The sequence below is a fragment of the Megalops cyprinoides genome, chromosome 10 (assembly GCF_013368585.1).
Source record: "Megalops cyprinoides isolate fMegCyp1 chromosome 10, fMegCyp1.pri, whole genome shotgun sequence".
NCBI lineage: Eukaryota > Metazoa > Chordata > Actinopteri > Elopiformes > Megalopidae > Megalops > Megalops cyprinoides.
Genome location: NC_050592.1, coordinates 23,047,485 through 23,068,581, shown reverse-complemented (window position 1 = coordinate 23,068,581; position 21,097 = coordinate 23,047,485). Strand labels below are relative to the sequence as shown.

Here is a 21,097-nt window from a genome sequence, read left to right as displayed (position 1 = left end):
GGGGGTGTAAGAGCTCAACAGTAGTTCAGTTCTCATGCTTACAATAACATCACAGCAATGTTAAAAGAAAACTGGGCAAGATGAAGAGAATTTGCATGGCAAACAACGTAAATATGGTGTGTACTAATATATCCCTGTACAATCCTCGTGCCTTTCACATAACTAAGTAAAATGTAAGCATGAAGACATGATGTCCATCATCTAATTTGACTACCTCTCAAGTTACATGTAAAAGGGACAGAAGATACACAGTACATTGTCTTATAATTTGTGTGCTGATACATTGCTGTATTGCTGTGTGCTGTACATTCCCCTACCCACAACGCTGACGGCAATATCCAACAGCTTGTTGGCAGCGCAGTGTGGAGTTTCTCACAGCAGCAACTGAATGTTATAAATAGCTCCATAAATTGTTAATGTCCCACCTTCCGATCCGTGTATGTACAGGGATTATATTTTCCACACCATTTCCTAATAACCGCAGCGTCCTCTCTGGCAGGGTTAGCAGTGTCATCCCGACACACTGCTTGCTGGGAGATGGATTCCCCCATGGCCCAACAGGAAACGGTTGTATTTTTTCCACCTAACCTCAAATGACCAGGCCCTTTCCAGCTGTCCCTACCTCACACTCCCACTATGCACTACATGTGCACATATGGTTCACTGCTTCAACCTCGCTGACTCACGATGTACATGGTGTGCATACTTGAAGAAGAGGTTTGTTTGTTTTAGGACTGCCTGTGGAGCAGAGAAGTTGGAATTTATTTTCTGTGTGTGTCTCTGTGTGTATCGTTTGTTTTTCTCCCTCCAAGGAGCAACCAACCTCTTGGGCCAAGCCAGGATTAAATGACCAGTGTCAACCATCTAACATCGACATATACATTTAAGTTCCCTAGTGAAGACCAAACCCACTCAAAAAAACGCACAGGGTTTTTGGCTTTGTCTGAAACCACAAATGGTCACACAATTTCAAGAAAAGACCAGTTCCAAGAATCAGCGCGATAAAGATGTTCCCTTTATTGAGGTTTTAGGATCTCAGCTCAACAAGTACATGTGGCATCCAGGGCCAGGTCCAGTCTTCTTTTTCAGGTTAAACCACCTAATCACAGCATTCTGCCTCCATATTTCTATGCCCTACAGGCAGGAGAAGCCTAGACTGACCCAGTCCCCTAAAAAGGGACTTCAACATATTACAGCAGCTTGTAGTAAACGGACCAATGCAACAATGGTCATTCAGTAAACTTCAAGTGCATGTTTAGGTTCGAATGCACCATGGCATACTCATTTAAGACATTTCAGTTTAAAATGCATTTTCGTGGTTTCACAGTATTGCATTGAGGTACCCTTTAATGCAAACTCCTCCAGAAACTACACAGATAGACGCTTTCCTTTTCAACTGAGCAAATAAGGCATCATGGAATTGGTCCAGTAGAAGACAAAATGTCACACAGAGACTAAGGTTCAGAATACAGTGAGAGGAGCAACACTCCATTTCCCATGTAATGAAAACCAACAAACCCCAGCCCACAAAGAAACACAACATTGTCAGAACGATTCTGATATGCAATGGTAATGTTACTGCACAGCAGAAATATAAATGTATCAGGAACAAAAGGGAACATTAAAAGTTCACCTTCGTCCAGGATGACTCTCATAGCTTTCCTTTTTTGTTTTACATATTATCTATTTATGTAACTGGATCTTTATTGAAGCAACTCAGCTTATAATACTTGCTTAAGGGTACAGTGACTCTGCCCCACCTGTCTTTTGAACCTGCAACCATCTGGCTACAAGCATAGTTCCCTATCCACTATAACCCACATCTGCTATGAGTTAAACTCAAACATAGTGTTATGATCCACACTTCAGCAAGGCCAAAAATGACATCATTAAACACAGCCATAAGCAAGTGGATCTGAGAACTGGTCCTGATGCAAGGCACTTTTGGTAAATGTGGCGTCCTGCCATTTTTCTCAGTACTGCAGAGGGATCTCGATGACATCTTCCTCGATGATGTCCCCCGGGTGGGTGGTGTGGACACTGGATGAAGGTCGTCTCTCACAGCTGAGGTCAGAAAAGGGGCTGAACCAGGACAGGGACAGCGGGCCCCCAAACGCTGCCTTCATGCCCTCCCAGCAGAGCACCTTCTCCCAGGTCGCATTCTCACCTTTCAGACGTTCAATGCCCTGTGAGGACAAGACCACCCCCCACCCCTGTAAGCTGTGGAATGGTTCAGCCCTGAACTGTTAATTAACAACAGGAGTTCACAAGTTATGGATGGGAAGCAGTTCTGCGATACCTTTAAAATTCTGGAATGGTACTTGTGTCATTGAAAAAAAAAAGGAGCAATCATCTTAAAGTTACCACCTGTTCATGTTTTCCATGAAAATGAAGAAATCAGGTAAAAAGTCAACAATCACACAGTGTTATATTGGCAGTTGGGAATATTATACTTTTCTTGGTTAAAAGCAGGTGGTAGTTTAGAGATGATGTAGTACAGATGCTGGGATTTCTTTTCATAATTGACATGCTGAATTTTACATTCATCCTATAATTCTTCACCTCATTACATGAATTGCAAACATTAACTATGGATTCTAGCAAGGTCAGAAGCTCCTTGTTTGAAATGTCAGAGCACATGCTGAATAGCCATTTTCACCCTGCAATAATATAGATGCATGTTAGAGATATAGAACACAGCGGATTGATGCAAGGTTTCAGTTCTTCATTTGCATGCAACATGCATTCGCCATTTTCAAACAATCATTCCACATTCATGCAGATCTAGTTAGCTGTAATGCACATGTATTTCACAAACAAAATGTTTCCAAACATTTACATTTCCCAAAATTTATGACGTGGTGGAAGTTCTTTATCCGCACAAGGGTGGATCCAAAAGTCTGTGGTGTCACCCACATAGGGGTCTTTCTGTGGTAGTTATGAAATTCTTAACCTAAGCTGTCATATTTGGCATGGAAGAACTCATCACTATATACCGATATATTTATACTGAATACGACTATTGAGGAATCTTATATGTGGTGTCTGACCTGGAATACATGGAGATCTGAAAACAATGCAGTGACTAAATACCTGAAAAAATTCCCCATTCCTTATGCAGCTGCTCTTACACCTCAAATGCCCTTCTCTTAAGTCTTACAAGGACAAATTCCTGCCAGTGATAATATTCAAGACTAAAGTGCAAATGGAAATTTCCTGAAATAAATGTCATAGAAAATTACATGGAAAAACAGTTTATGGACAAATGTGTTTCCTGGTAAGGCTGGATCCACCCTTGTTTGTAAAAATGGTCTGAAGGCAATTATTTCACATGCTACCAGGCATCCAGTTTGTTATGAGCAGTGATCTGATTTTTTTCCTCTCTGTTGCATCACTATACCTTACCTCAGCATCCCCTTCAGTAAGCAACCCCAGGGCCAAACACAAGACTGGAGGATATCGTTAGTAGTTTCCAGTCAATCACCAGTCGCTATTGCAGTTATGCACCCAGCAGCAGTTCAGTAACTCAGTAACAGCCGAGGGTAAATGTCAGTTTTCCATCAACAGACAGTGAAATGCATAAAGAGTAAATGAGATGTATGCAGAAAACAGGCAGGGAAAGTAAGGGACACAGAGATGAGCAAGAGAAAGAAACTATGTACCATGAGCTTAGAGAGAGAGACATAAGGAGACTAAGAGAGATGGAGAGAGACAGAGGGTAAAGGACTGTGCGAGAGTGCAGGCCACCTGCTCACAGACATCAGCCTGAATGCCAGTAATTCTCAGGAGAGGAAGGACTTTTTCACCCCATCAGTTGTGAGCAATTTCAAAATACCACACTGCAAGACCTGCTGTAGCAGTGAAATTTAAACAGATGTGAGAGAGCTGATCCACTTAAGACCACCCCCCATACTTCAGTAATATCTGTATTTGCGATAAAGACATTAATATATACTCATAAAATCCTTAGAGAACACTACACATGGATTCAATGTAAATGTAAATAATGGGTTTCCCCACTCAACATGCCATGGACTCCTAAATATACTACATATACAGTAAAGAATATAGATGCATGGTACATGTCTATCCTCAAAAAAAAAAAAAAATCAACAATGGCATTAAGAATCATCTGAAGCAAAAGGACTACAGTTGTTGGTTAGGAATTCATTGTCTTGTAAAATCAAACTTCTTCAGGCTTGTGGGAAAACATTTTCATATCAGCATAGCACAACATGTACCTAGAAAAGCGAACATTTATTTGTGTTGTAGAAAAGTAGGGCTACATACACACAGCCTTTATCATTCACCTCTGACCCCAGTGGGTCTTACAGATGAAAAGGCTTCACTTTACTAGACAGTGAGTATCTAACTAGCAAATTGCAACCTTTTCCCTCAGTGACAGATTGCTATGTGTCCCAAGTCTATAAGTCTATAAAACCTCTATAATTGAAGGTTGAGGATTCACCAGAAATCTCAGACTCCACAGTGCTTTAATTTTCATTGAATTCATTAAAAATACATGAAAAGAGAATAGTACACAGCTTGATGCTGAATAAAAGTTCTGTAACCACTGTAAGGGGACAGAAAAAGACAACACTGTTGGGAAAAAAAGTTTATTGCATTTACTTTCAAAATGAAAGTAACTGAAATAACGTAAGACGGCTTTTTTAAGGAAAAAAAGGAATTTACGAACATTGGGAAGACCTCCTTAACACAGAGGGAGGGGGAGGGAAATGGGAAGACAGAAGAGAGAGGTTCCCTTTTCCAAAAGGAGACAAGTGACTCCAGAAAGCACTTTCAGAAAATCTACAGAGGGTTGTGGTACAGTCAAGAAAAGCAGCCAAGATGAACCTGAAACTCGTCTTTATCAAAATATAAACATGCACCATTTAAGACTGAGTGAAAAGCTCCCCGACAGATGTCAGATTAAATGTGGCAGGGAAAACATGATTATTAACAATAACAATAAAAATTTCTACACATTCTCTTCTGCTTAATTTAACTTTGAAGGCTGCAAAAAAAAAACACACAGATCAATTCATTCAGCAGTAAGAATGAAAAAAAAACAACTTGATTGTTACATTGCACTTATTTTTTCAGGCTGAAATTGTTCAACAGATGAAATACTGTTAAATCTGAAAGGTAAACAGGTAACACTCAGTTGCTTTTTTTGATTTGATCAGTTTGATTATAGTACGTTGAGAAAGCATCCCTTTTCTGAGGTGAATACAACCTTTCAAAGGAGTTGGCATGAAGGATAACTGAACTGTGACTTAAACCTCCAGATGCTCTGATCCCAAAGACACAGAGCTGATTCAGATTTGCAGGAACTACTGTTTAAAGACTGTACAACAGCCAAAATAAAAGAAGTTTCATGAGAGATTAAGAGGCAGACAGAGAAAGAGACACTAATAACAGGAAGATTAGACATGTATGCACCCTATACCCATATATTCAAGTGAAGTTGGCACAAAAAATTTAAGTTGTTACTTCGCCTTTCTGTTCATCGACCGCTTCAGCATCAGGAAAAAATGCATTCCAAAATGTGAAGTACTTGTGGTGTATTCATTAATGACTTTAAGGAGAACACTGCTGTAATTCCCCAAACAAGGTCATTAAAACATATTTAAATGGTATTTTTCACACAATAATATCCTGTTCTATAAACACCATCAGAACTTATCTTGAATTTGAGTATGATACTCAGTGGTGATGGGACTTGGTGAAGGCTTGATGAACCCCAGAAAGGGTGATTCACCGATCTGATCCAATCATAGTGTTTTAGTTATAGAAGTCAGTGATTTACAGCACATGGTCACTCCACCCAAGACAAGGCAGATAAACACTCCCTCTCACAACGCTACTGCACAGTGCCAGCTGGGAGGACTGTACCATTGTGAAAAAGGAAAAGGGGTGGACGGTTTCCAGACTTGCTACTTCACATTTGATATATACAGCCCCACTGGATGTGTAACCACACACAGTTCAGTTTTTGTTCTTGAAAACACACATACACACATGCATGCATGCACGCACACACACTCACACTCAAATAAAAAAATCTAAAAGAAATGACATCTGAAAACGACCACCACCGACCAACAAATGATTTGGACTTATCACCAAGAACTGCATCCATTTCGACAGCCAATGATTGCACAAAGCTAGTCCGTCACATATACATACTGTACATACGTATGTGTATAAAAAGGCAATCATACCTCCAGTATCTACATCATTGTTTCCCCTTAAAAGATAGCATTGCACATTTCACAACCCATTATATCATCCAATACAACAGACAAAGAATTAAGATAATTCTGATATCACCCCTTTAAAAAATAATGAAATTTGGCAAATAAAATTTTCTTCTGTTCAAAATGCTCCACTATTCCCCCTGTATCATTAAAAATAAGGCTTCTGGATACAGTTGACAGTATTCGTTCAATTTAGAGAGACTCCACTGGATCTGACTTCTGTTGCCATTAACATCTATTGTAGATGCCTTTTATTTATAGAGTCTAACTGCCCTTAAGACCAGTCAGACAGTAACGGACACATTCACTATGATCTTCAAATGAAAAGCCTGCTGAACACATTCATCTGGACCAGTCAAGTAAGTGTTAAATGTGTTTCCCAAAGATGGGATTTTAGCACAAGTCCAGAGAGAAGGACAAGAGAGGTTCTGAAGTTACACCCTTCCTCTCCTTGACCAAAGTGGGATAACGGTCACACCATTGCCAGCTGCTACAGATTTACTATCTAGCCCTGCCTTGATAAAGCCATTACAAGCCATTTCCATACATGAGGAAAGAATACACAAGTGAAAGCTGGAGAGCAATTTTCTGCTTTTAAGTAAAGATCAGGCTCTCAATCATCCTGTGCGCCATTTTTGGAGAACCAAGGCAAAAAAAAATCCCCAACAGACAGCTGTCAGTGCAGAGTAATTAAGGGAAAACACCTGATCATGTGCTTGGGATATTTTTGATTAAACAATCTGATTACTATCATTAGGCCACATATATAGAACTGCTGCACTCACCTAAGCAGTGAGTGGAGATGCTCTGACTCAGTGTCCTAACTCACAACCATCCGGCAGTGTGTTATTGGAGAATGTCCTACTTGTTAAGAATGCCTACAGGCTACAGATAGTGGCAACTGCTCATCCGTGTGACTGTTCCCGGCGGAATTTATTTGGAAGTGTTTGTCAGTATAAACAGCCAGCATCACAGGCCAATTAATGGACTGGACCTCACCCCCAATCCATCTGTGTCAGGGAGGAAGCAGAGACAATGTTTCATAAAATCTTGTTTAGAAGCAGGGACTGAACCCAAAATCTTCTGCTGTTACACTTGCAGCACCTCATCAACAGCTGGGTGTTCATGAATCGCAATCACCCTACCAACACAGAACTTCCTTGATTGGCCAACGGCACGCATACAAAATGACTACAATGGATATAGTCACTGAAAGCAATTTTACAGTGTAATGTATGCATGCTAGTTGGCCACATTTAACAGAAACAGAGAGATGCTGGCTCTGACGCCAAGAATGCTTGAATACTGGATAGGGGCTTGAACTGAACATCACAAAGTATGTTGTGCACAATCCAGCTGTTCTATATGTACACAAATAGGTGTCAGCATCCACAGAAACAAGAGGCCATCCCATGAAGTCCATGAAGACAACCTACAGGTTACCTGACAGCTGCCATCCTATCCCAAAGGGTGTTGCTTTGTAGAGCACAAAGATAATGTGCAATAGAAGTTATTTAAACTTATTGTTCATTTTAGGATGACATCATCTTCCACTTTGAGATGACATTATCATATCAATGACATTATGTTATACAGTCACTATGACACTGAAACAGCAAACGTCTTTGTTCTCAAGGAATAAAAATGACCTTTTTCCATCCAACTTCCTATTAGATCTCTTTCATGGACTAAAATCTGAATTTGTACCCATGCATTATGTTCCACAACAAAAACCTCATTCCAGAAATCTGGCTATGGAGTCTGTACAGACTAATGACCATTTTTTCCTTTCTAGGCACAGATGATCACAAAGATTATCAGATGGACTGTCTCTTTACCACTTTCGAAAGAGATGGTGCTTGCTGTGATTTATAGCAGAATAATCAGGTAACATAAACACCCTGTATGTTTTTCAAATTAAGGGTTTAGGGGGACATTGGTATGAACAGAAGGAAAGGGAATCGCTCAATACAGTAAACAGCTTCAGGTGAAGAAACGCAAACAAACGAGTGACAAAAAAGTTACAAGGTTAAACAAAAAACAGGAAGATCTGACAGGTCATTCTTTTTCTCTGCAACTGCTCCCAGATGAAAAGAAACAATACAGCTTTTTAAATGGTTGACACAAAAAAAAGTATCAGAGGATGAGCGATTTAAGTTTGGGTTACAATCATGTTCAGCGTAGCCAGCGAGAGGAGCAGTGCCTGCCCGCATCTGTCTTTGCACTTAATGGGAGCAAGGGGGTGAGACGCGGGGGGAGGGGTGGGGACAGGCTGTCAGGATTGGGGCAAGGATGAGGAGTTGGGGAGGGGAGCGGATCTGTCCAACATTTTCAGACCACATACTGGTACGGGTCAGCCTTCCCGTGGTCAGGCGTGGCGAATGGGCTAAGCCATGCTATAGAGAAGGGGTGTCCAAACACCGCCTTCATGTTCATCCACTTAGTTTTTTTAGCCCATCTTCTCTCTTCCTTTTTCAACTGTTCTATGCCCTGAAAATAATCAGAAACAACCAACACTTCAGTATGTAGGGAATCACAAACCTATTGATAAAACTTATTTTTAGTCATCAGAACCCCTTCCCCTTCTCCCCACCCCATGCTTTACAAACCCTTCATTCATCTTAGCCTCTCACACTTGCAGGACACTATGCTGAAAACCATTCATTGCTAGACAACACACCCTGTGTTCCTTTCTGGTTCTGTTATGGAGCCCCTGTCCATATCAACATATATGAGGAATTAAGTTCCTGACTGCAATGCTTGGTTCAGAAAGGGTACGGAAAGAATTTTCAATAATATACAGAATTCAAAGTATTCTTACGTTGATCTCCCTCCTGTGTCATAAAGTGCTAAGCTCAGGGCTAATGATATATGATGACTTTGTGCCAGCGACAAAGTGGGACAAAGCCCATAACACCAATAATCCATAATAATCCCTATCCTGGGGCCTAACCACAGCAAACCAAAGACAACTCAACTGAAAATTTCTGGAAGGTGTGCAAAAGCTTTTATTTGAGTATGGATCTACAGTATATGGACATCTGCATGGCAAGCCCTCTGCCAAAGATGATGGAAGGCTTATAAAAGCAAAGAAAAAGCAAATGTAACATTTAACACTGGAGCAGACACCTGTCTTTATGTTGCAGAAAAAAAGAAATTAGGAAGGAGAGAGAGTAATAGTTATTAATGCTTGAAAAAACAGTAAATTCACAAAAGCAGAGCAAGCACAATGTCAAAGCTAAAAACAGCACACTGAAAACAAGCAGACAGATTACAGTATACAGACAAACCCATAATCCCTTGCATTCATATGATTTTCTCACAAATCATAATAAGAACAGATTAAGTCCATACTGATATATACACCATACACTCATCTATTTTCTAGCCCTTATTTTACAACAGAGCCCAAGTAAGGCTGATCCAAACAGGTCATGCTGACGAAACGACATCTGATCTAAATCATGCAGGTGAGGTGAACGGCGTCACATTCATGCCACATTTCTGTGAAACCAGTGTTCTCTCCTTTGACATTTCCAGGAGTAAAATAAGGAAAGAAAAGAAACACAGTATTTGAAGGATCAGCCATGAACAGAGGCAAAAAATGAAATCAGTGACACCATGTGTCAACTCTGAAGCCTGGTTGCAGACTGCTGCACGTGGTAATGGTTTAGAATACTGAAGTTCTGTTACTGCAAGGTCACATCCACCAGGGCGAGTCGATGTGAAGGGAGGGGGGGGGAGCTGTCATATGAGACACTGCACCACGGTTTGGCAGGGACGAGGGGGCCCCTGGGACTGGGCAATGCCCTCCACTGCTCCCTGTGCCCATCTCCTCCCCACGGCACCCACTTCTGTACTCTGCTCTCTTAGCAATGCTCATGTCTCTGAAAGGCTGATTTCAGGACACACATGGGAATGGAGGGCAGTAATTGCCACGACCCCAGCCCATTCATAAATTCATTCATAGCTAACAGGACACTTGTGTGCAGAAATGTGTTTCTGCTGTAATGAGGCAGGTCGTCTAAAGCAGCTTTCTTCAGGACAGCTCCGAAAGACTGCAGGGTTGCCTTATTTTTCATTTTAGCAGCACCCTCAGTCACCTGCCTGAACTAACTCATTGTTTGTCTGGATAACTTCAACTCTTATTCATGTTCCTGAAGATGATGGTACACGTAGAGACGCACAGTTTGAACACTGAATGATTTTCAGTACCAAAGGCAGGCATTTTACCTACCTTAACTCAAGAGTAAAGCAACATACTCTATACCACATCTTCCCACAATAAGGGAAAATAATCAGTCTGGACACCTATTCGCTGTGCTACCCACAATAAAACATCAGAATAACACTGGCAATATTAAAAGGGTGGAATGCTGTGACAGACTGGCAAGGAAGCTGCAGGGAGCCATTTAAACGAGACCCTAGTTTATCACCACAATCTGTCTGTGTGAAGTGTCTGCCATTGGGGCTCAAATACAAGTTATTTTGGTTCAAACAAAGGCCAGCAGCATCACAGCCAAGCTAAGAAATGTTGAGCTTTGAAGGGCGAGGAATCGTTCAACATGACTGCAGTCATTGTCTCTGACAGAAGCACATTTATGGCAAAGCAACAAAGAAAGGGAAAAGCATTTAATTCTATAATTCTTTTACCACAGAAGAACGGTCAAAATCTCTAAAAATCAATTACAGAGAGGTTATTCGTTTTCTGGAAAACTGCAACACACAATAGTCTCAGAACCTTCCAAGAGGAGTTGCTCTTTTTAGTGGCACAAGCACTGGATGTCTCCAAATCCAACCCTCCCCTAACCTCACACGGATATAGCCTCCCTATAATTGAACACTATCATCCTACTATTTAAGCACTGAGCTCAATTGCCAAGGTTGTTATAATAAGGAGGGAGAGCGTGTTTTCAGAGTTAACCAGCCATGTGGGCTGGTACCCTACATGACATTTCATTTGCTAATCAGTCTCATCCAGAAAGACATGCCTAGCTTACAGCTTTTACATGCCATCCTTTTATACAACTGGATATTTACTGAGGTTATCTGAGTTAAGCGACCTTAACTCACAACTAGGTGAATTCACAAGCTAATTTCAAGGTCACAAAATCTTTAGAACCAGAGAGAAAAATTTAAAATGATGTTATTTGACAGGACCTGACAAACTGCACCCCCCTCTGGGGCACCATGCAGTTACAGTACACTTTGACAAATTCTGTTTAAAGAGATAAAAGCATTCTCCTCCAAGATAGCAATGTGCTTTGTTATCATTCTATGATTCCTGACAGCATAATACAATAATACAAAAAGACCACAACATAACAACACAGTAAGGCTTCTCTCTCATGGTTTCTGAACTGTTCAGTGATGTGATATACTCTGTATATGCAGATTTTGGTAGTCCGTCAAAGACACTGATGACTCTGACACTGTCTCACGTGACCTGTGAAAGCTGTGGAAGTATGAGGCTAGGGCAGGAGGGTGTCAGAGGCCAGATGTGACAGGGACAGGAGTGGCTGAGGAAGGTGGAGTCTGGTCACTTACTGTTTCATCTGTACAGATTGAATGGACTTGGGTCCCGAACATCACAGATGTAAAAATGAGGAAGAGGAGTCCCTCAAAACACAAGAGGATGAGCAGGATGACAGTCGCTGGAGGCGAGAAGGTACTGCACTCTGGGGAGGGGGAACACACAGACGTTTACACTAGGGGGCGCCAGAGAGCACATCCAGCCAAACACATTAGTGGGCCTGGGCTACTTTTCAAACTGCTCTCCCACCACCCCTGTACCCTGCCTAGCAACACTGTTTCATGCACTCTCACTCCGCTGATCCAAGATCAGTGTTGCTGTGGGGGCTTGGGAATGAGCGAGCAGTTTGGAACATAACCCAGCACAGGTACCAAGGAAAAGCAGAATGCTGACCAGCTCCTGTAACCCTCATCAGACAGACATTATTAATTAGCTTTGGTTATTATGTAGTTTTCAGAGGCTTTTCACATGAGTCCACCTATTCAGCTCAGTAGAAAGAAGCATCTTTACACAAACCACATATATGGGTGCAGTTGTTCAAGTTTACAGGTCGCAGTAATTTTCAGGATGCACAAAAGACTTTTCTAATCACTTTTCAAATTTCCCGCTTGTCAGGTCAACTGATAAGCATCATGGTAACTTAACAGGGTCTTTGTAGTCAGTGAGTAAACACAACCCCATATTTAGATAACATTTGGCAGGTACATTCTGTGCTACTTTTTAGGCTGCTAGGGTTCATTACTAGATCAAATTTATGACGGTTATTCTCCTGTTTGGGCTGCATGGATACAGTCAGAGCTTACAGAGGCCAGTCAGCATTGCAAATGTTTTGTAATAAAGCAGGAGTCTGATAGGAACAGGTTTTTCAAAATGGGAACACACATGCCACAATGCAAGCCTAACTGCTGTTTACTGACAAGGTACCAAGGAAACTTCTGTCAAAATAAACCGAGTAAAACGTAAATGGAACTTAATACCTTCAGACTTTTCCCCAAGAACCTCAGATGAATTTTGAGCTCAGATTAGATATACTGTATGTTAAATGACACCAGCCAGGCAATGTATGGATAATGTTTGTGACAACAGTCCTGGTGCACTTTACAACTAGAAAAAAGTTATGAATTCAAACATAGATATGTTCCCTTCAAAGCAAAATTTAAACATGGGAATATTTGTGTAAATTCTCGTAGGAATAATGATAGAAAACAAATATACCATTTAAGTATTTGAACACAGAGTAGAAAACAGTAGAAAATGTGAACAGTACCAGAACAGACAACATGTCCTGACACAGAAAAGCAACATGTTTCTCACACACTAGGTCAGAAAACCTTAAAATGGTCTTACACATTTCTGTCAAAGTTCATAACCCATAGTAATGTAAGCGGATGTGGTCAGAATGGACTTCACAGAGCATTTCAGTTTAAGTTTTTACTTGCATGTCCACAAAAATGGGGTCAGCTGAGTAAAATGTATCAAATGTGTCTAAAAAAAAATATCCAGGAAAACCAGAAAGCATTGATAAAACCACGGCAAGGCGGTTCAGCTGGTATCCACTTCAGTTCACCCACACTGCACAGAAAAATACTCGCACTGACATTTATAAACTCTGTGTTCATGACTTACTTGTCCAGTCTTCTTCAAAGCAGTACAGGAAATGAAAGGCCACCATCACCAGGGCATGTAGAGATATCAACGCAATGTACATCTGGGGCATAGAGAGTTAGACAGTTATTTTCTATATTTCTTTGATGTTTTTTCTGTTTGTTGTATATACCTAAAATAATGAGGCGTAACATAACATACAGTAACTACTTTACTTTCAAATGAATTCTATTCAAAAATTTGCTTTTCGTATAGTAGAGGTTAAAGGCTATGGGGTAGTAATATTTCAGCCAGGCTAGAGGAGAGTTCAATTGAGTACCATAGCTAGTAACTGCCAGAAATCTGATGTCCATCATTGTCTTGGTGTGTAACACTAGGGTGCCTACATATTTATGTGTGACAGCAGAAACTGTATTATGGCAGTGTAAATAAATGGTGTTTGGGGGGGCTACAGAGTAGTACTCACTGTGAAAAGCACAAAGTATTTCTGGTTGTTCTCTCCCACACAATTGTTGACCCAGGGGCAGTGGTGGTCCATCTTTCGGATGCAGCGTTTACAGACACTGTAGAGACAAGGGGCATGTCTCATCATAATGCACGCATGAAGGGACAGAAATAAAAAAAAAATCAGGAACTGCCCCAGGTGACAAAAGCACTGCTTCACAGATGCCCAGCTGGGCCTATGGCCTGCAAAGCTATCAATGTATCTTCAGTGTCAATCGCTTATTACCAAATCTGAACACACATACGCTGATCCTTCAGCCAACATGACTGTTGTAAGAACATTTAACTTATCTCCCTGTTACTATAAGTGACCCATACAATGTCATGTTAACTAGGACATGTATTATCTTACACTGCAACTTCAGTGTAACTAAGTGGTCATCCAAATGACAAAAGAAATAAGGTAAGCTGTTTTAAGGGCTAAGGGTACCATCCATAAAGAGTTTCCACACACTTAATAAAAAACATATATTGGCATATAAAATGTTTCACAATTAAAATCAACTATTTGAATATTTTCTTTTGGAAAAGATCACCAGAACAAAGAGGGAATGCAGCAAATCTTTCCCAATGTTTGGGGAAATCATTGTTTCTTCATCACGACTTAAGAATAACACTGCATTTAGTCAGATGACCACAGTGACATCTAATTACACTTAACGTCATGAAATCCTCATCTAGACACTCAGTTTGGGAGGTCTCTGAATTATTAGCACTCTAACATAAACCTCTCTGAGCACTTAAAACAGCAACTGGCTGAAAACACATTCGCGCTAAAAACACTCAATTCCCAGGAGTGTTACATCCTCTCAGGATCTGAAAGTGATTACTGCAACCAACCTGAAGTTACAGGAACTTCTAAACTGCCAAATGGTTATTACAGAGAAGGCTGTTATGTCTCAACTGTGCATTTTTTTGTCACAAAAGCATGGCTGCAGAGCGCTGTCCCAAGCCCCTCAACAAGGCCCCCTGCGGCACTGCAGTAAGCGGAGCTCTCCTGGATGGCTCGCCGTACCTGCAGTGGTGCGCTCTGTCAGGCTTGATGCTGCAGCATTTTGGACACTTGTAAACCACCTGGCCTGGTTTCAGCTGAAGGCTCTCGATGAACTCTTTTGTGGCATTTCCTTTTGGCACAGCTCCCTGTTGCAAGAACAGAAAGTGAAAAGAAACATTTTCTATATGACCGTTACTGAGACAACAGGAACCACAGAACAAAGCAGGGCCAAGTTTCTCAATCATGACACAATCTATTTTTTGTTATTTACATTAAAACAATTGCAATGAGTAATCACACATATTTAAAGGATGTTCTCTCTGCAACTATTGACAGTTAACCAAATTACCTTTCATTTTTCCACGGGATGGTCAAAAACTATTTAAAAATAAATCCCCAGAGGAGAGATGTGTTGATCCTATGTAGCATACGAGTAACTAGACCTTGCAAAGCTGTTCTATAAATGCGTATAAATACAACCAACCAATCCATTTGTCAAGGTTTTATATTCTTGTAAGAATGCAACCAGCCCCTTAACCACACAAATCGAACTGGCATTGGATAAAAGAAAGGGTAGGTGTGTGTGTGGGTGGGTGATGATGCACTGCAGTGGGAGGCACATCCGAGCTGTTACCAGGACGCTCGCAACTCACAGGGTCTGTGCACATGGCCCTGAAGTGGGAGGCCAGTGCGAGGAAGGCAAGGCCATTGAAGAGCGTTCCATTGACAAGGCTGTAAGCCAGGCTCTTGGAAGGCAGCAGCATAACGAAGACCACCACGAACTCGGCGTAGAAGACCAGGAGCCAGGTGATGACCCCGCAGACTATGCCGCAGCCGTCGCGGATGAACCACATGGCGTCGGGCCGGCTGCGGGGCGGGGGAGGGGCGCAGTGCTCTGGCTGCAGGTAGCCGGCTTGCCTCTCGATGTCCCTGCAGCGATGCGCCGGGCTCCTCATCCTACCACAGATGCTCCATCGGCATGCTGCGAAGGGGGTGGGCACAGGGCATAGATGGAGCAACAGACATATCAAGACAGACGCACGAACAGAGAGAGACATACATCGCAAGACAAAACAAATCAGAAAACCAAGGACAGCAGAAGAAAGATAAAGAAAGGAAGCGAAAGAAGAGGGAGATAGGGAGAAGGTCAGCTTCTTGTTCCTGTACACACACACACACACACACGCACACACGCACACACGCACACACGCACACATGCACACACGCACACACACTTGGATTCCATGTCATCAGCACAAAAACAATCAATATTTCATACTCAAATTTGACACACAATGTACAGATTGATACCACAGGCACAGACAGGTGCTGGACTTGCACATTCCTAAGAATGAACAGTGGCAGAATTCATGCAGCCTCCACAGACATAACGATACACCTAGAGAGCAGCAGAACAATGGGAGCTTTGTTGCCGCCTCATAGGATTTCCCAGAGGGTACAGTGGACACCATACTTTGGTGTTACAAATGTGAACATACTGCACACACTTCAACAACAGTGAAAATATGTTCCTATCTGAGGTGAGGGACTCGAAGAACAAAGCTGGTATTTTTTCATCTAATAAAATCTGCCAAGAAATAATTGTTATTTTTTTGTTTTTGTTTTTTGCCGTTTCAGTACTTGAACTATTCAATGCCGATATAAAACTGAATGAATTTTGGGTTGAGGATCCAAACTGTCTAATCCAGTTCAATCTAAATTATGAGTCCAAATACAACATATATGTATAATCATACACAACATTTATTCAAATAAATTTAATTTCCTAACCATATCATTGTGAAGTGTAGATAACTGTAGGGGATGATGTTTTTCTAGATATTCTGCATTGGCACATTTCCCTATACATGTGGTGGCCCTTTTTAAGGGTTAACAGGTCAAAACTGACCAGTAAGGTTGTGCTGGTTATTGATGTAATCTTATGATGATCATATGGTGCCCTTGTGAAGTCAAAATGCATTAGCAGAAATTCACACATTCAAGGAATATAAATAAGGCTTAAGGTTCACCTCCCTAATCTGGTTATGTTGAGAGGTCAGGATTTAATACCTTTCACTTTTATAACTCCTCTAATGAGATTTCTCAAATGAGCTTAAAACAGCAGGGAAACAACAGCTGCACATCTCTGCCTCACCAGTAGAGGGCTCACTTTTCTGAAATTAACCTCACAGGTTTACTGTACACTCTGCACATTTACATGTACATGGCTGGGGCAGCCTGTGTCCTGATGGGAAGGGTCTTTGCCACTCCTTGAGATGTTGGAGGCCTCTGCCCGACATATTAGGGCTTCCCACAGAGAGAGAGAGACAGCGAGATGGTATGCTGTCTATTGCTTTCAAAGGAGCCGGAGACGGACCATCTGCTGTCACAGACAGCCTGACAGGATGTGCCAGGCGCTCACAATTCCTCACAGTTCATGACAAATTCCAACCACACACGGCTGATGCAGCCTTTTGCGAAACCAGACACACATTCAAACTGGACAGGCACTGTTCAACAGCCACAGCTACTCTTTTTTCCCCTCTTGGTGAAATGAGGTACTGTCATTCACTGCCTATGGAGTCCACACACTCATGACACTAGTGCTTTGTCCTTTAGTTAGTCCAAGCCAAGGTAGTTTATAACAGCAGCAGCCTGTCCTGCTGACCTCAAGACATCTACTGCAGACCTCCCACAGTGCACCAGGAAAGCAGATGCTGAATAGACGATAGCTGCTGGACATCACCTCAGCCACTCACAGGTACCTGGCAAGTCACTAGGTGCAACAAAGGGACCTTGGGTGACGAGCTGCTTTACCCTGGCAGAACAAAGCCAATTGCCTCCCGCATCTCATTGTCAAAAAAATGATAAATTTCAGATTCAAAGCTGGGTCTGGACTGCAACCTGGGATTTTCCTCCTATGAGCATGTGAACCATGCATCAGAAAAGATCATCCTATCCTATTTTTTTTTGTATGTAGAAAGGTAGAAAAGACTATCATTCTCTCTCTCCTCCATTGCATCCCTGCACAGGACACACCTAGTTAACCTTCTCCAAAACATAACTTCTGAAACATGTGACAAGTCAAGATATATTTTACACCAAAGGCATACCCCCTTAACAGTGGCTCAGTGCCATATTTGCCCCCCCCCCCCCCCCCCCCCCCCCCCCCCTCACACACACACACACACACACTTACTTTACTTCATGTATCAAGTTAACAGATTTATTTTCTTCTATGGAGAAATGCATCTCATTAATACATTAATTAACTAGCCTGCATCAATATTTATGGATTCTGGGCGGCGCACAACGGCAGATGAGGCTGTGGATCAAGTAGATAAGGGTTTCCTTCTGTGTGGGAGCAGGGACGCACACTCTCTGCATGTGGTTAATTACAGACGAGAGCCCTAAATAAGACTGACCTGGTTGGAAGGCAGCTAATTAACCGACTCGCTCCACTTGAGCTCACAACCCGTGGTGTAAGCGGTGACAAAGCCCACAGTCATAACACCACTTCAAACACAGAAACTAGGCATGGCTGGGGGTTTGAATTTCCGGGGTGACAACCGTTGCACCTTTCAGCATTCACTCATGTAGCTACCTCAACTCCTGAATGATTTATATGCATGGGACAAAGAATACATCGATTTAGCCTAATCAATCAAAGCTATTCAGGTTTCTGCTGCTATTCTAAACCCACGGCAACTGCATCAGAATCAATCAAAGATTGCAGCACAGAGCACTGCATTCTCTGACTCGGTGTCCTTAGCTGGTCTGACTCCTACAGCGCAGGAGAGGCCAAGGATCACAGATCCCATAAAAGAAAAACAATGTAACGACGGATGGACTGATAAGGACGTTAGCACAAACACTCACCGTTAGACCTAGGTCTAATCAAAACCGCATTACCACTGATTGGGAAACAAGAAATTTATTTAGTTGCCCAACTGGCTAGGATACATTCCCTTCGAATTTCCGGAACAGGTGATCAGTATTGGCTGATTTACCTGGTGTACGCTAATATACTACAGGCCAAATTATCTAGTAAGCGAACCTTCAGCCAAACAACTGGCTAGCTTGTCAAACAACTTGGCTTCAGCTACAAAACAAAATCGAACGACAACGACAGCTGAACTGAAAACTGTTGGCAGGACTATCGTCGGTTTATTGGCCTTAAATCAAGCTCTATCAACACTAGCTGGCCAGCATGCTTATCATATCACAGTAGATAAATACATCAATGAAGGTACATATACGATCGTTAAGTATTTTATTATCTAGTTAGAAATCCACACTGAACACTCGACATAAACATGGACCCATCAGGAATTCACTAGCCACCTAGCTAGCTACCCAAATTTAAGCAGCGATTTGGCGTACAAGTAAGCTAGGAGTATGATCCTACATCAAGGTATTTCTCGCCTGATACAACAGAAAGCCACAAACCTAACGCTATTTAATTCAGCTAGCAAGCAGAGGCATCTCACTGCTGTCAAACGTTTGCTAGCCAGCTTGCCGAGAAGTTAGCTATCACTAGCTAGCGACAGAGCCGAAATGTTAGCCACAGCTAAACTATCTAGAGTCAAGCTAAAGCATCAAGAAAGCTGACTCATTTTAGATTTTTTGGTAAACACACTTGCACAGATAACTAATCATAAAACACCCACCCTTTTCAGGGATGACGATGGTGCGTTTGCGCACAGCCCCGACGAGTGTTTTGTTGCAGCTGAAGTGTCCCCCTCTTCCCTTGAGCCTTATGTCAACCACCCACTGACTCCGGGACCACCACCCTCCTCTGTTCCAAACCAGGTCACGCCTCCTTTCTCCCGAGCTGGGTGAATGGGATTTTGCTGGTGAAGCGATCTAGATAGCTACTTCTGTTCCGTATCCACTCACACACTTTCTCACATTGTACAGTCAACGAGTTAGCTTGCTTCCTGTCCGTTATTACCGTGTTCAAACCGACGATGCAGTACGTTTCTCGACCTCCTGCATTATCTGGCAAATTCTGGCCAATTAAACGACAGAGAACCAGGAAGTCTGATGCGCTCCAGAGGGGAGACTTCCTGCAGTTCTCTTCTTTATGCATAAGGTGCTCGACACTTCTCGAAGTTGAGCTGAAGTGTTCACAACGTCAACATACAGTGTAGGATGGTTACTGTGAAGGATACAAATGAGCACATCTTTGAAATGCCGGAGAATTGATCACGGAAAAGGGTCCAAGATTACCTCTCTCGCAACATGATCAACTGTCTTTGTTGGAAAATTAAGTTGCCTGCTACTATTGATGTTCTTTGCTGTATAATATTAATTTAAAGTTACATAAACAAACGTTTTCGTTTAAACATTTTTATTTATAGTTGCAGGTAAACAAATGTGTGTAATATACGTGGAGTATTCTTTACGTACGCCTATGTGGTATACCGTGACAGTTGCATTTAAAGATTATAGAGCTAACATGTAACTGCACATGTAACAATGCATTGTCATGTGTGAAATGAAGGGGCAGGATTAAGTGACATCATTCTGAAACTGAATGAGGAAGAAAGCAGTTAGCAGAAGTGTGTATTCATGTGCAAGAGTCATCATGACACACTCAAATAGTTCCAGTTATTGTAAATGGTTTACTCTTAAAGACAGCCGTACCAGAGATGTGGATTCAAGTCACGATGACTTTAGGCTTGACTTGCCTCAAAAACTATACATGTAACTTTAATTGGTGCTTTATGATTGTACTCGGACTTGGATATTGATTGCTCCAAACATTCACTTAAATGATCTAAATTGGTTTAAGTCTCCTTTACACCACTTCGTTCTGCTGTTTCACCTCTCTCCTCTGGAGACTATGATTTGCCTAGTTAGTATTAAGAACAAATAAATAAAAGTAAGATTTTCAGGAATGAATTTAGTTGTACTGATACAGGTAATGTCAAGAATGTTGAGGTTGTTAGACTTCACAGATTTGGATAGCAATTCTTAGGATGGAAATTATTGTGGTTTGGCATTATGGAAGATCACATCAGAATCAGATGCTTTTTGAGTGTTGTGTCAACAGAAAGTCTAAGGATTGTCTTGTCCACAGTCTCAGAACCCCTACCTGATCGCTGGGATTTTGAGTGATAATGACTCTACTGTCTCTGCAAAATCGCCAGTGCTGTATTATTGCATCTGGCCCATGTTGGTCTATGCACTGCATAG

General features: G+C 41.8%; 1 protein-coding gene across 3 annotated transcripts; it reads right to left on the bottom strand.

The window, feature by feature from the left end:
• Positions 1-1,755: 1,755 nt before the first annotated feature.
• On the bottom strand, positions 1,756-19,906 carry LOC118784820 (palmitoyltransferase ZDHHC3). 3 transcript variants are annotated; one of them, XM_036539256.1, is made up of 7 exons: positions 19,851-19,906; positions 15,550-15,878; positions 14,918-15,042; positions 13,865-13,961; positions 13,420-13,501; positions 11,808-11,938; positions 1,756-2,186 (listed from the first exon to the last, which is right to left on the bottom strand). In XM_036539256.1, exons 2-7 carry the CDS (start codon positions 15,850-15,852, stop codon positions 1,974-1,976), a joined length of 951 nt encoding a protein of 316 aa, XP_036395149.1. In that variant the 5' UTR covers positions 15,853-15,878; positions 19,851-19,906; the 3' UTR covers positions 1,756-1,973. The 3 variants fall into 3 exon arrangements, with proteins under 3 accessions (XP_036395149.1, XP_036395147.1, XP_036395150.1); XM_036539254.1 differs by having other exon boundaries at positions 19,567-19,885; XM_036539257.1 differs by lacking the exon at positions 1,756-2,186 and adding an exon at positions 8,057-8,750 and having other exon boundaries at positions 19,567-19,885.
• Between the last annotated feature and the right edge of the window lie 1,191 nt (positions 19,907-21,097).